At 39.3% G+C, this 14,645-nt stretch overlaps 2 protein-coding genes across 3 annotated transcripts; one reads left to right on the top strand and one right to left on the bottom strand.

Moving 5' to 3' along the window:
- Positions 1–204: 204 nt before the first annotated feature.
- Positions 205–6,466, bottom strand: LOC112885679 (preprotein translocase subunit SCY2, chloroplastic). Its single transcript, XM_025951251.1, has 13 exons — positions 5,904–6,466; positions 5,718–5,806; positions 4,968–5,047; positions 4,769–4,858; positions 4,336–4,427; positions 3,308–3,391; positions 2,889–3,030; positions 2,545–2,664; positions 2,348–2,477; positions 1,508–1,631; positions 1,289–1,395; positions 666–808; positions 205–592 (listed from the first exon to the last, which is right to left on the bottom strand). Exons 1-12 carry the CDS (start codon positions 6,367–6,369, stop codon positions 719–721), a joined length of 1,614 nt encoding a protein of 537 aa, XP_025807036.1. The 5' UTR covers positions 6,370–6,466; the 3' UTR covers positions 205–592; positions 666–718.
- Positions 6,467–8,214: 1,748 nt separating this feature from the next.
- Positions 8,215–12,043, top strand: LOC112885681. 2 transcript variants are annotated; one of them, XM_025951256.1, is made up of 7 exons: positions 8,215–8,557; positions 9,037–9,117; positions 9,425–9,459; positions 10,272–10,351; positions 10,824–10,907; positions 11,078–11,241; positions 11,362–11,597. In XM_025951256.1, the coding sequence occupies exons 1-7, from the start codon at positions 8,327–8,329 to the stop codon at positions 11,362–11,364; spliced, it is 678 nt and encodes a 225-aa protein (XP_025807041.1). In that variant the 5' UTR covers positions 8,215–8,326; the 3' UTR covers positions 11,365–11,597. The 2 variants fall into 2 exon arrangements, with proteins under 2 accessions (XP_025807041.1, XP_025807040.1); XM_025951255.1 differs by lacking the exon at positions 11,362–11,597 and adding an exon at positions 11,625–12,043 and having other exon boundaries at positions 8,220–8,557; positions 11,078–11,186.
- The last annotated feature ends 2,602 nt before the right edge of the window (positions 12,044–14,645 follow it).

The following is a 14,645-nucleotide window of genomic DNA, read 5'->3' as shown; positions in this document are numbered from 1 at the left end:
CAGCGAACCTATTTTCGCACGCAAATTGGTATCGCATCCGATGTTTATTCTGACTCGGTGGAGACAGGATAGCTTTGCATTGTGCTGGCAATACTAGACACAAGTTTGTGTTCATGTCTACAAGAAACTAACTTCAGTCTTACAGGGATGCTCATTCTGCCTGCCCCCAAACATTTCTACCGTGGAGGAACTACAAATCCAAACTTCCAGTGAACAGATTAGCATTTAGCAACGTGATCCGCTGAAATTTATACAACATGGCGAACAGGAAATTAAGATTTCTTTCACTTACAGCAATGGCTCCGACTGTGGTGCACAAATACACAAACAGCCACGGTTCACATTTGCTGCACTTGAAACAACAGCTGGACATACTTGTTGCTTCGTCACTACACTTTGTCAATGAAGCCCAATGTAAGACCATGGTCCTTACGTTCCAAGAGACCAACCAATGAATGAGTAAGTGTCTAACAGAAGCTGTGTAAACTTATCATCATAGTGTGCTACTCCTAAGTGTTGGCATTTTGCACCATTCGACATTGCAGCAGCACAAGCTGTAAACCAGGAGACTTTCCAATTCATGCTCTTCTTTCTATAAGACCAAGAGCAGATGCTATAGTTAGCTTAAATATTGATAAACCTTGGCAGCAAAATAAAAGAAGTACCTAGTGGTCTAGTGGATGGCTCCATCATCACCAACATATGTGCTTACATACGCTTAAGCACCATATCTCCTCAAAACTTTGCTTAGTGCTGGCATCACATTGTATGCTTGATATGACCTTCTGAGCTCAATAATTGAGCCCACCTGAAATCGCCATTTATCATATAATTTCATTATCCTAAGTGCATGTCAATCATGTTAATAATTACCAAATTCAAACTCATTCCTAAATGTCAAAGTGGATCCATTCCGGTTTTCCACTGCTAATGCGGCAGTTGCTAGAAATGATCTCCTCTGTTTTCCTCTCCAAGGGATGCTGTCCAATTTGGCACATTTTGCATGATTCTAGGATGTTAAGCTTCATATTAATATTATGAAACAAAGATATGCAAAGCATGGATCTCAAATTCTCCTGTAAAGACGTAGTTAGAATTGAAGCCACATGATCAGGTATTGTATCATTCAGAATTTTAGAGTTAGTTGCCAAGATCTGATCCAGGACCATGGCATCTAAAAGGTCAACATTAGGCAAAATGGCTGATGAAGACCACATAAAAGCTGCAGTTCAACAACTAAGTTTCATGCTAACAAGTTACATGAAGAGTGTGCTTGAGATGTACTCACAATAATCAAGACTGATGTGAATCCTATAGAAAACCCCTCATTTATTTGCCTGAGATATCGATCAAGCAATAAAGAGGAAGTTGCCAGCAAGCTCAGCAGTAGGCCTCCTGGAATATAAGAGATGATTTTTTTCCCACTTAGAAAAAAAGCATAAAGGTGCAGAAGGACAGATCATAACAAAATTTGACAATATGATGAGCTTTCTTCAAGGACACCTACCCCAGAAACGCGTTGATGTTTGTATCTTTGTAAGATAATCTACTGTTGCTCTTCCAGGCTTTATCCTTGGTACCCTCGCACTCATCTTATTCAGGTAGTCAGATATCTCTTTGGGTAAGTTGGCCTGGAACGAATATTTGCAGGTAATATATGTGTAAATAACCATGCCTCCGAATAAAAATGAACAACTTGAAAAACATTAGCAACGTGAGTTCAACTATGAAATTATAGACTACAATCATTATAAGTTAGGGCCTATAAGTAACTTCTACGTGCGTTGTCCTGCAGTGTTTCACATGTCAGTGTTGTACTTTATTGTGCAATTACACCAGTAATACTGATAACAAGCAATCATAAATGGTAAACAGCACCATCACAAGATAATATAAGGTACGTTGTGTTTATCTGATAAAGAAAATGTCCGAGCATTAAATATGTATGTTCGATCTTTGTGCATTTCCTTAAGCATGTTGATATTGCCTATGGAAAACTAAAGAAAATATCTGGAAGTATGTAGCCATTAGATACAAAACAGAATGTAGAGAATCAATGGCACTAAGGAATGTTCAAAAATTTAAATCTCAAACAAGAATACCATAAGAGTAATTTGCTGTCTGATGCTATTGAAATATACGAGATCATCAAAAAACAGGTTGATAAATAAGATGTAAAGTTTGTAAACCATGAGCGAAGAGGAGATTTAGAAGTGAGAAGAAATTTTGTTTATAATAATATGATTTCGAGTCGTAAGCACATTATTGGATTCAATAGAACCTGCACAAGGAACAAACTTATTCCTATTGGCTGAAACACAGTTATTAAGATGAGACATAGACTTACAATGTCAAAAATGTTGAAGACAAAGACAAGAAAAGCATATGTCAAATAATAAACCCAGGGACTACCACCAGATGAAGTCCTTGGATTCAAAATTTCCTTCAAGTTTTCCCAAAAGCGCGAGCCAAAAATGCTGCAGACATTCCATAATAGAATGTTAGGGAAGTGAAAGATAATAAAAGAAATAGATAATGGTTTACCTGGCCATGATGCTTGGAAAAGCTAGTAGGTATGAAGTTGTAAGCAAGGGCTGCATTCCAGTCGGATTGATGTTGAAGGGGATATATGGCTCAACCTCTGTAACTGGGGTGCTCTCACTCCTACAAAAAAAAATGGTGAAATGGATGGGTCGAATATTTAATTTTATCTAAACAAAATACAGTACAAGGCGTAAAAAATAGCTTAACATTAAATTATTTATAAGTTGTGTGAAATACGAATAATGTTCTACTACTAATAGAAATTACTTTGCAAATTCGTGCAGATAACATATAGAAATAAATCACAAAAGAAAAGAGAATGCAGAATTTATATGTTCTATTACCCTGCACCGGAAGCCAATTTAAATCCATAGTACTGAAGCTTTATCTTCCTGCATCCTTCAGTCACCAGCACAGCCCCCATGGTGAGCATCATAAAAATTCCAGCTACTCCCAAGATGTATGGCCAACACTTGGAAAAATTCCCTGTTTCAAAAAACAAGCTGGATTAAGAGAAAATAACACAAACTAACTCTCAGTGTGCAGATAAAGAAGGTATATTCAAGAGATTAGTATACAAAAATATGGTTTGAGGATAGCACCTTGAAAACATGTTCCACAATACTTCCAGAAGGAAGGAAGACAAATGAACAACAATCTAAGTTATAGTAAAAACAATTACTGAAATGCATTCATTTGAATGACGCATAAAGAAGCAATTGATGAGTTCTTGGTTGGCAAGCTCAAGTTTAGAGAAGATAACCTGAAAACTGAGTTATCATCTTGTGTAGTGTATCTGTGTAACCAGTCAAAATTCCCACACAGATAATCAAAGATGAGCCATGCCCTGGACGCGAAAAATATAAAAGAAACTATAAGCATGATAGTGCTAACCAAGTATAAGATAGACATATTGATAATAATAAACACTAAATATGCCTTACGGCATGGTCATTATTTCTAAGAACACATTTACATAGATGAATCATGCCGTGCACATTTGTCATGTTGAATAGCTGGAACTAGAACCCATCAATCAAGCCAGTGAAAGCTCCAAGCTCAAATAACATAACTTTTCTTAAGAGCCCCAGTACCAGCAGAAACAGTAGTTGGAATAACAGAGACCGGCTAGCAAAAAGAACAAAGTGAGGGATGAGTTTATTTATTCATTTATTTACCTATTTGTTTTTTTATTTATTTCAGCCTATCAGGTATAAGCAACTCTCTTGAACAGACACTAAAGCCTTGATGAGCCCTTCCACAATATAAACATGCAAACAACATTTGTCACCCCCCACCCCCCACCCCCCCCCCCCCATCCCCACCAAATAGATTGCTCAAATGAATAATCAGCTAATGCAGCCCAGTTTTCGCGAAGAAATTTCAGTTTACTTGGTACCAAATGAATGACCAAGACAAATGTTTCAACAAATAAACTAGTCAAACAAATAGACAAATGAGCCCATCAGAAGGCTGATTTTGGATTGGATTGAGAATTTAAACCTATATTTTTTTCGTTCTCTTTCAGTCTGTACAGTGTTTTTCTTCTTTTTTTTGTTGGGCTCCCACCCACGTACAGCCTTTCCTTCTTTTTATTATTTTTAATATAATACACCTACCCCACTGTTTCTGCTAAAAACGTGAAATACAATATATAGGCATATATTGGTCAGAACAAGGTTTTTCAGAACAATTAATTAAGCACAACATCTACAGATGACGGAATGTGTGTCAAAGTTCATACAACAAACATTCAGAGCATGTGCAGATAAGCATGAGGTGAAATATTACCGAATCCGGATTCTGATATGGTGTCACAAATCCATGTCATCGACATTGCACCAAGAACAAGCAAAAGACTTGTTATAATTATATGCTTAACCCTGTAACGAATGAAATAAAAATAAATAGATATATCTGTAACAAATACTGAATGAGCATTCGTCCCATTCAAACAAACTGGGACTGGTAACAACTTTGGTCCCTAGAATTCTTTTTTTTTTCCTCCCGTTTTCAAGATGGCTCAATTAGTGATCACACAGATAAAAATCAAATACATAGAGCAGTATGAAATTCCAACTGAATCTAAACCTGAAGCATCCATTCAATTACAGCTGATAAGGCATTGGAGTGGAAAACAAAGGAACAGGAATGGTGTGCCAGCATGTCCATGGGGGAAAGTGTATTTCAAAGAATAGAAATCTTGCAGCGAAAGGTAGTTTACCTGTAACTTGCAGCGTATACTGAATACTGCAGGGAATAGCATGACACAGTAAAAGCAGCAACAGTTGCAAAACCCAAAGATAGCCACCATCTGAACACAAATAAAGGGATTCAAACTAGATGAAATGATATGTCAAAAGCCAATAATTTCCAAGAAAACAAAATCGGTCTCACTGTTCAAGATAGACAACTAGACACACATATAGCCTTTTAGCTTCTCATGCCCGTCTAATCCTTCCTTGCGGAGCTTTTCAAGTGATGGAAGTACATGGCAGAGAACCTAAAACAGATACCTTTGTTATGTCTTTTTCAATAATAGGAGATCAATTTCCATTGCAACAATGGCATCAAAATAACAGGTTGCACTTTCTTATGGAAACCACGCGCCAAAAGAAAGATACTTAGACTTGTGGTATTCCAATTAGGTCTAAGTGAACATGTTGGTGTAAATTTACATGAGTAAATCCAGTCTATTGCCCATTATGCATAATGATGTCCTTAAACTTACACTTATTAGCCTAAGTGAGACTGTAAAATATATAGTAAAGTTTGGGACCTAAATGTTTCTTGAAACTTGAGCTTGTGGAGGCATGGACAGAGCTCACGGATCTAAATAGATAGCTAAAAGGTTAAACGAGTTATGGTACAATTTTCTCAAAGATTTACATGCAAGTGATTTTCCAATCTTGAAATCGTAATTTCAGAGTCTGAATGCTGCGAAAAACAAACTTCGCTCCCAAAGTTCCAGCTCTATTCTAAAATAAAATGAGCTAGTTGGCCATCTACGACAATCGAACAACAATTTACTCATGTGTAGAGCCAGCACATGACAATGAGGTTATGGAAGTGGAGATTAAAAAAAGAACAGAAGAATTAACTCCAAAACACGCAATTGTTGCCATTTGGAAACAAAAGCAAATTATTGACCCAAGGGATAGGAGTTAAAGAACCTGCATGACAATGGATGCTGAAATTTGATGGCTGATCCCAAGCTGGAACAGTGACAGTTTCAGTTCGGAGGAGAAATCGCCAAGGTCATCTGCACGAAAGAATGTGGCATTACGAACTAGTATATTCTCAACAACATTCCCTGCACTCGCCAACGAGAAATCAGAGAGGGGGATGACGAGAGGGACCTGCAGGGAGCGGGGCGAAGCTGAGGTAGGAGTCGGGGATGAGGCGGCGGTCGAACCCCGGGAGCGGGATGAAGTAGCCCACGCGGCTGAGCACGATGAGTGCGGCGGTGACGGCAAGCCGCCGACGGATCTCGCTGCGGAAGAAGGCCTCCGCCGCGCCCTCCACCACCGCCCCCAGCCGCGCCAGGTCCAGGAACCGGTTCCGGTACCCCGCGCCCTTCCGCCCAGCCACCGAGACGCCATCTCCATCTCCCCACGCCGGTTCCGCGGCGGACGCCGAGATCCTAGCGGCGAAAGCGAGGCGGCGAGGCGTGAGGAGCTGCCGCGGCGGCGTGCAGGCGTTAAGGCGGCAGTGGGCGCGGAGGGGTGGGTGGTTTGGGGCGAGACGGCGAGGCAGCGGGACGAGCAGCGCACCGCGAGGCTGGAGCAGGAGTGAGGAGTGTGCTAGCGCGAGAGAGGAGAGCATGGCGGCGCCGCCGCCGTCGTGCCGTCGCGCGCGGCGGGGAAAAGTGGGGATGGGATTGGAATTTGGGTAGAATCCTTCCTCCGGCGGCAACGTCGGGGAAAAGGTCGGCTTTCGCTCGCGGGTGACTTGCTCGATCAGAAGCGTCAGTTCCATGGGGACCCTCGATCGCACGGTCGCGATCATAACCGTCACTCGCGTTCGTCTTATTTTACAAACTTTTGATTGACGAATTTCAGAACTTTCCGATTAACATGAAAAACTTTGGTCAATGCAATTATGTTAAATACTTCGACAAACATAAGAGTTAACCAATTGGTTATCTTTTTGGTACATGATAGTTGTGGTGATATGCTACCTCCAACTCTAGATGACATTGCTTATATCATATTTGTCATTAAACTTTTACCAAAAGTTTAATTAGAAATGAAGAAATGATGACGATGACGACTAGAAACCATCAATTTTATACAACTATTCTACATCCTTTGCCATAATCAATGAAAGTTTTTTGACAAGAATCTCGTTAGGATAACTTGTTTGGTAGAAAACCTTCTAATCTATGTATATAGATACTTATGCACATAAGTATTAACTTGCTCGGTTTCTCCAACAAAACTTGTTGAAAATAAGTTTTCAAAGAAACTCGTTCAACTAAGTTTTTTGGGAAAAAAAAGGTTATTTAGAATTACATGATGAATTAATCTTTGTACAAAAAATGGTTAAACTAAGGGTAAAATATAGAAAAACTTTTAGAAATAAGAAAAGCAGAGGTTAAATGCATGTCCATATAATCTATTTTTAGCAAGCACGACAGCGACAAATTATATGATAAAGAGAAAGATATAATGGAAATAAAAAAGAAAAAATAAAATAAATAAAGAGAAAAGGAGGAAAAAACAAAACAAGAACAACAACATCATCCGCTTTAGACCTTTCTAATGGTCGATGACTAAATTAGATGCCTAAACATATGTCTAAGAATATCGCTTTAGCAGTTGGATATTTCATTTATAACTCCACAAAATTATTTTCGAGGGATTTTGTGCTTGTAAGATGTTGGTTCTATTACACTCACTCATGTTCCAATGAAAATCGTAATATAGACCACAAGATTTGGATATTTGAATTTTGAAAACAGGATAAAGGTATGACCTAATAAGGAAATTGATTTGAACACATCAGCAAGCTGACAATTAAAATACATAGGTTAATAAATAAAAAGGAAGAAACATGCATCATATTTGAGCTTGTAAAAGTACAAGAAAAAGGTACGGAGGCTAACCAAGTTTTGAGATTCTTGAATTTCAACTTAACATTTTTCCATTTTGAATTATTCTTAAAATCATACATATGTATATTGTATATGTTACTGTAGAAATATTTTAAAGATATTAGAATTCAGGTGACGTTGTCTTTTAATTATGTTGACCTGAGTTGACAGATTTCATTCATTTTTTCATAACTTGGATCATCTTTTTCTTTCGCTCAATTTGATTTGTTATTATCCTTATGTAACATGATATAATATATCATTGTACTGCTAGCCTAGCCACCACTTGTTCGTGCAATTATTCTTACTATCTTCATTGCATTAAACCATTTTCTCATTTTTTCCACCAATAGTCTATCCTTCCTCTATGTGTAGGCCATAGATGATGAAGCTTCGCGGTATGCCATCACATGAGAAAAATAACATATAAAATCGTATATGATTTCTTAGATAACTACGGTACATGATCCCTATAAAATATTTTTACAAGGTATATGATATTGTAGGACTTATCCAAATTTACAAATATCCAGCTAACAAATTAAGTGACCATATAATCCAGGTCACAAGCTCGATCCACGACGACGCAGTCACGCAGCAGGCCAGCAGGCGGCAGCGACGAGCGCCACACAGCCACGAGAGCCGCGAAGCTGCGGGAGCCTCTCACTCTCAGCTAAGAACAATGCGATGATGTCCGCCGCCGCACCGTCCTCCCCTTTCGGCTCGAGGGCACTGCCGCCGCCGTCTCGGCGGCGCGGCCCGACTCTCCGGCGGGCGCGCGTCTCGGCGCTCGGTGGGGGCGGCGAGGGAGAGGCGGGGAGGATACTGGACCCGCGCGCCACGCCCTTCCAGATCCTTGGCCTGGACGCTACCGCCTGCTACTCTGCCGCCCAGCTCAAGGCCGCCTTCCGCGCCCGGGTAGTGTTGCCTCTTCCGCTTCCTCCGTCGCCTACGCGCTGCGGCAGCCTTTTTAGCCCCGGAGCCAAACGCTCACTGTTCCATGGGATGCTGCTGCACAACTTAGCTCTTGAGGCATCCTAGAAATCACAGAGTAGTCGACTGTTAGTGTGTCCAAAGAACTTGGCGGCGTACCTCCATGATCTCCTTGAACTATTAATCTTGTGCTTGGAACCACCGTTTTTTGAGGGTTGATTACTTTGTGATTAGGGAGAAGAAGGCAGCGAATGGCAAAGCATAAAAACAACTCACAGATTCCATTTGCATTATGAAATCTTTTCATTATTTTTTTAGAAGAAACAGTACCTTAAGAATTAGTAGCATTTCTTTATCTTGTAAATTATGGGTGCAAGGAGTGCTTTTGCTAAGCTAAAGCTTCGAAGTACTATTTTCCGGTCTAACCACCATGCCACGACATAACATTGGGAGCTCTGTTACAGGTGAAGGAATTCCATCCTGATGTTTGCAAGGACCCAGAAAACGCAGATTTAATAATCAGACGAGTGATTGAGGCCTATCAGGTAATTCTGTGTACTATCCCTGTGTTCAGTACATGTACTTATGGATGCTATCATAGTAACTGCAATCAAACATCATCAAACAATTACAATTCAAAGTGCAAGTTTGGCCTCAAGGGTTTCAGAATCATGAAAGGAGCTTTTGAGAATCTAAAGTTCAATAGAAATTAGAAACATCTATATATAGCTAAAATTTTAGAAATCAGCCTCGATAGGTTGGTTGGTTTTACTGGAGAGAATGTTTCGTTAATTTTTTTTCACCTTCTGGTTACATATCCCCGTTAGTTACACTGTTTTGTTTCACACACAGATGTTATCTGGCAACCAAGAAATGATGGTTGAAAGGTAGAGAATACATCCATCAGCTTGTATTCTGGAGATATCATGGATGCTGACCAGAACATCCTTTTATATACACTTTTTTCTGGTAGCTAACACGAATAATAGCAGGGCTCCTCTCCTTTCATGAGTTTTCAGTGTAGATGATAGATCAGGTTGTAACAGCCATTTGTCATGGCAATCTTGAATATGTTTTGATCATAATGAGTTAAAGAGCTGTGATGATTCCTAGTAAACTTATAATAACTACCAATACATTGAAATTCTGAAACATGTGTAGTTCAAAACATAGTTGGACAAATTGGTCAAAGAGCAGGATAATTCTGTGCTAGCAATGGGTCGCCTGAGGATAATTTATGAGAAAAATCGGAAAAAGAATAAGAATCACTTGACTTCAGAATTTGCCTATGGTACCTAATGAAAGGTTGATTATCATTATTCGGATTATATGAGTTACCATGGTTATTTCCTGTATAAGAAGAGGGTAAGATAAAACCTAGCATGCATTACATTAAGGACTTTTGTTGCTCATTCTGAAAAAAAAATTGAGTTTGATCCACTCAACAATCCGGTAATTAATCCCTGGGCTTAATTACCAATTCCTCTCTCAATCATTTCCAAAATCCAAACCCACTAAGGATTTATGTTCTTTGTCCCTTTTCAATTTCTTATGACACTGTAGTTTCTGCATTTGTTAATGCTTTTATAGTTTTATTGTAAGGTCTGATAGGTCCATCTAAAAATACAATAGGGCTCTTTGTTTCAGTACAGTCTCAATAAAAATCCAACTTATGTGCTTCTGTTACAATATTGTGCAGGAACAATGTTGACCCATTTGATGAACCTGAGTGTGAAGCCCGTGACTTATTTGTCAATGAACTTCTATGCATTGGCACCGGTACTTGTTGCACTTGTATTGCCTCAGTGATTAAATATGAGGGTTTTGGGCAGGGCACCAGTCTTTTTGTCAACCATAGTTTTGTTAAGAATGAGGTTTGCTGCCAAACTTCAATTAGATATTAGTGTTAGAATTGACACCAGAAGACTAAGTTTCACACAATTTTGTCATTACTCTGATATCCTTAACTATAAGAGATTAATCACCATGTTGTGCTACTTTAATTGCTGGCACCAGGCATCATTTTTTATTTGGGCAATGCTGTAGTCCTTATTTTAGAATCAGAAAACATTATGCATACGGTTGTGTTCCTTCTGTTGATGCAACCGAACTACTCCACTTTCCTAGGTTTTACAGAGTTATAGCATATACATAGGATGTAGGTCTTTCATGTAGTTGTTCAATATCAATCGTCTGGACATGTTTTGTCAACTTTATCTGACAAATTACAACTGTTGATGTATATGTGCAGGATGCCCATATTCTTGTGTTAAAAGGGCACCTCATGTATTTTCATTTTCAGATGATACTGTTACTGCTCGTGCAATATCTCAAGGTAAGTCCAGCACAGACACTTAGGCTTAATTTTGTATGAACCCACATAATAGTTCTATTAAGCAGTATATGGTATGTACACACCTTTATTTTTTTTCTAAAAAAGGTCCAATACTTGCTGTTAGTGACAAATGTGTTATCTTTGAAATTAATGCAACCTTTTATTTGCAGGTAATGGTGAAGATGACCTTGTTCAGCTTGCTGTTGGGCAGTGTCCAAGAAAGTGCATATACTATGTTACGCCATGCCAACGCATAATTTTAGAGGATGTTCTTGCTAGGTACATATACATTGCCAAGACTCAAGATCTACTCTTTTTGTCAGTTAGCAAGAGGGTAAAGAGCTGATTTAGCTTACCTACAATACATGTCGCACTAAATTGAAGCAGTAAAAGAGATCACATTCAAATTTTCACACATTTAAATCTTACATGGGAGCAATACAATTCTGAGCAGTAGGAACTTGCTGGATCCAACTGTTGATGAGTATGATTTAGAAGCAAACTGAGGTTGAGGGAGTTCAGGCCCTATATCCTGATTAGGTTCAACAAATAATAAATGTAAGGGCTATACGGGATACATTTATAGTAGTAGCAAGTATTTTTCTCACCATAAAAAATAGGACAGTATTATCCATGTATTATTGCCTTCTGATCTAGCATTGGCTATCCTGATCTTTAATTTCATTATCCTCACATATGTGGATATCATGCCTGCAGTGTGTTGATGGCACCTTACGATCTTGCTGAAGCAGCAGTTCTGGATTCCCTCCTTACGAAAGCAAAGTTTGAGAATAACAGGTACACGAAGCCCAAACGAGGAGCAAAATCATCATCTGATTATGTTGATTGGATGTGATCTGACCCTGAAGCACCAAGGGGTGCCAGTCTCAGCCTGGTAGTTCAGTAGATTTTTGCTGTCTTTCTCTGTGGTCCTTGGGAGACTTGTCCCCACTTGCCAGTGGAATAGCATGATACACAGATGCATTGTAGTGTACAGAAATACTCCTGTTTGCAGGCCATATTCTGTGTGGCTCCGTCTGCTAGATAATTGTCTGTATGTCACTCCTGAATTTGTAGGTGTACAAAATGGAACAGGTTATCTTTGTCTATTCACTGCTGAACATCTAGTTTTTTCATCCTGACAAGAGAATTTTGAATCGGACACGGGCGCCTGAGAGCTTGCCCAATTTTGAAAAACAAAATATCTAGTAGCTCTTTATAGAATACAAATTTATCTTCAGTAAATACAAACGTTCCCCCCGTTCTCGTTCACAAACCAAAACGGTAAGGCCTTGTTCGGCAAAGATGTTTTGATTCCAGTCTTGTTTTGATTCCAGGCTAGGAATGAGTGGATCCTGATCTGTCACTCATTCATGGTCATCAGCCGTTCCAGGTCAGGATCAAAACCAGTGCATATATTCGATTGTGCAGCATGCCCAGAGCTGAAATAAAAGAAAACAACTCAGACCAACAGATCAACTCAGAACAATTCTTCTATTTTGCTAACACGCAGATAACACTCTGAGCTGAAACAACCATCAACCAACATGCAAAAAAAAAACTATGTCAACTCAGCAGCTGGTTCAGCACAGTAAAGCCATTGTCACAGCTATGTCAATATCCAAAACACTGACATGATTCACTCATGAAATTACAATCTTTTCTCACACAAATAGGCACAAAGTGCACAAATTCAAAGCTTAATTTAGTATCCGAAACCAGTTGATAACTCGCCTAAGCCTACTCAAGTGTCCGCGCACTTTGTCCAATCCAATATTTCTTGATCATTGCCTCATATGCCTCCCTGAAAATGTCATCAAGCTTTTTTTAAAAAAAATATTGAATGAGTGAATGAAAATGACTCACAATGCACACAGATTGAAGTTTTTTTCAACTAGAAATACATTTTTCTGCACATAACACTGAACACACCAACCTTGGTGCCTAATCTGCACACAACTTCATAATCTCTTACAGGCAAACAATGTTGCAAACCTATGGCTTCAGAAATGTATCATCATTTAAACTAGGTCCACAAAGAACTGAACTAAACTAGGTCCACAAAGTTCAAGAGATCCTAGGTCAACCAAATCAAGAAATCTGCAATATATACACTTCTAGGCAGAATTGTAACAGAACAGTAACCTGCAGTTGGTTCTACAAGAACAGTAGCCTGCACATAACAACCTGCAGTTTGGGCTGTAATATCATACATACCTGCTAAGCCATCTCACTTCTGAGCCAAATCAAGGCCGATTTTTGATCTACTTCACAAGCACATATGAAAGCCTCTCTATTTTCTTTGCTCTTGATGAAGAATGCGTATGCTTTTGCCTTTTCTTCTTTCGTCACTTCCATTATGTTCAGAACTGAGATGCACCTTTTGATCGAGAAATCAAAAGCTTGAGCAGCATCCTTTTCTCTTGCCTCCCTTTCTCTTATCTCCCTTTCTCTTTCCTCCATTTCTTTTGCATGATCTGCAGTTTCAGCTTCTGCTTGCTTGGTCCTCATTTCTAGATAGGCTCCCATCATGCCTACTATGTTTTCATTCTTCCTAGGCCTCTTTAGTTCCTTTTCTTGTTTGTTTCTTGATGCAGCAGGCCTTTGTTGTCCACTTCTTTCAATAGCTGGAGCTTCATTTTTTTCATCTCGTGACAGAGTATCAGCCATTCCTTGAAAGCCCCTCTTCATTTTTTTCAGTACCATCACCACCTTCATCATTTACCTCATAAACCACATTGTCATCAAAGCCTTGTGGCTCATCTTCAGCATCCTGAAGTTGCTCAGGGGGTTCTTTCTCTTGCGGTGTCCCAAGAGAAGTGACATTGTAAATCTCTTCAGCCAAGTGCCCTACACAATAACAGTGAAATATGAGGTCATGACAGCAAGCAGGTCACAAGGCATCTATTATGGCAGAAAAGTTACCATCATAAAACTCTCCCAAAGCATCAAAGAGTGGAAAGGTTGACTTGTTGTTGTTAAACTTCTTAATTTTAGGGAATGTCTGCACAATTAAAAAAATATTGATCAAATACGAGGTCATCACTATGAGGTTATCTACATTGATAAAAGAATTCAACTCCAAGAAATCAACTCACCACCATGAGATTTGTCCACATAGCTGGTGGTCCTTCAATCATATTCCTTTTCTTGTTCCAGCTCGACCCGCTCTGTTGCTTTGCCGCTTTGAGCATCTTGTAGTCTCTCTTCAACTGACCTTCTTTCTCTTGAATCTGAGCCTTTGTTTAGGAAACATACTTGTTCCTCAGATGGAACTCCTTGACCATATTATTCCACCCTTCAGAGTTCCATCCATTGTCACCTCTATAGCCACTATCTTTATACTTATGGAGAATGTCAACAAGGGACCTCTCTAGGGCTAGATTCCAATCCGCTCTTTGTTTCACTATGTAAAACAATGGTCAGGCATCAATAATAGAAATTTCATAGCATCAATAATAGAAAACTTACAAGAAAGCGTGAAAAAATATTAAACACCATACCTTTTGGAGAACCTCCACTCTTTTTTGCCCCACTGCATTTAGGAGATCGATCCTTGTACATTATATTTTTTAGAATTAGAGCAGTACTAGCTATAGAAGATCGATCGATGCTCCATCAGACAATGCATGCGTGGCCAAGCTGGTGATGATCGAGCCTGCTGCATGATTGCATGCGGTACTGTAGTTACTAGCTAGTACACTACAGGCACAGAAAAAACGCAAGAAATTCATGCTG

Source organism: Panicum hallii, chromosome 3, assembly GCF_002211085.1.
Source record: "Panicum hallii strain FIL2 chromosome 3, PHallii_v3.1, whole genome shotgun sequence".
Lineage (NCBI taxonomy): Eukaryota > Viridiplantae > Streptophyta > Magnoliopsida > Poales > Poaceae > Panicum > Panicum hallii.
The sequence above is the reverse complement of the archived record's forward strand: the minus strand, read 5'-3'. Positions and strand labels throughout refer to the sequence as shown.

What these genes read in the sequence shown, in the direction of transcription:
- LOC112885679 (XM_025951251.1), bottom strand. Translation starts at nt 6,369, where the DNA reads ATGCTCTCCTCTCTCGCGCTAGCACACTCCTCACTCCTGCTCCAGCCT. An exon ending in GTATACGCTGCAAGTTACAG is followed by an intron (nt 4,428 to 4,768) that starts GTAAACTACCTT and finishes CATTCGTTACAG; the next exon opens with GGTTAAGCATATAATTATAA. An exon ending in AAATTGGCTTCCGGTGCAGG is followed by an intron (nt 2,665 to 2,888) that starts GTAATAGAACAT and finishes TTTTTTTTGTAG; the next exon opens with GAGTGAGAGCACCCCAGTTA.
- LOC112885681 (XM_025951255.1), top strand. Translation starts at nt 8,327, where the DNA reads ATGATGTCCGCCGCCGCACCGTCCTCCCCTTTCGGCTCGAGGGCACTG. An exon ending in CAAGAAATGATGGTTGAAAG is followed by an intron (nt 9,460 to 10,271) that starts GTAGAGAATACA and finishes AATATTGTGCAG; the next exon opens with GAACAATGTTGACCCATTTG. An exon ending in ACTTCTATGCATTGGCACCG is followed by an intron (nt 10,352 to 10,823) that starts GTACTTGTTGCA and finishes GTATATGTGCAG; the next exon opens with GATGCCCATATTCTTGTGTT.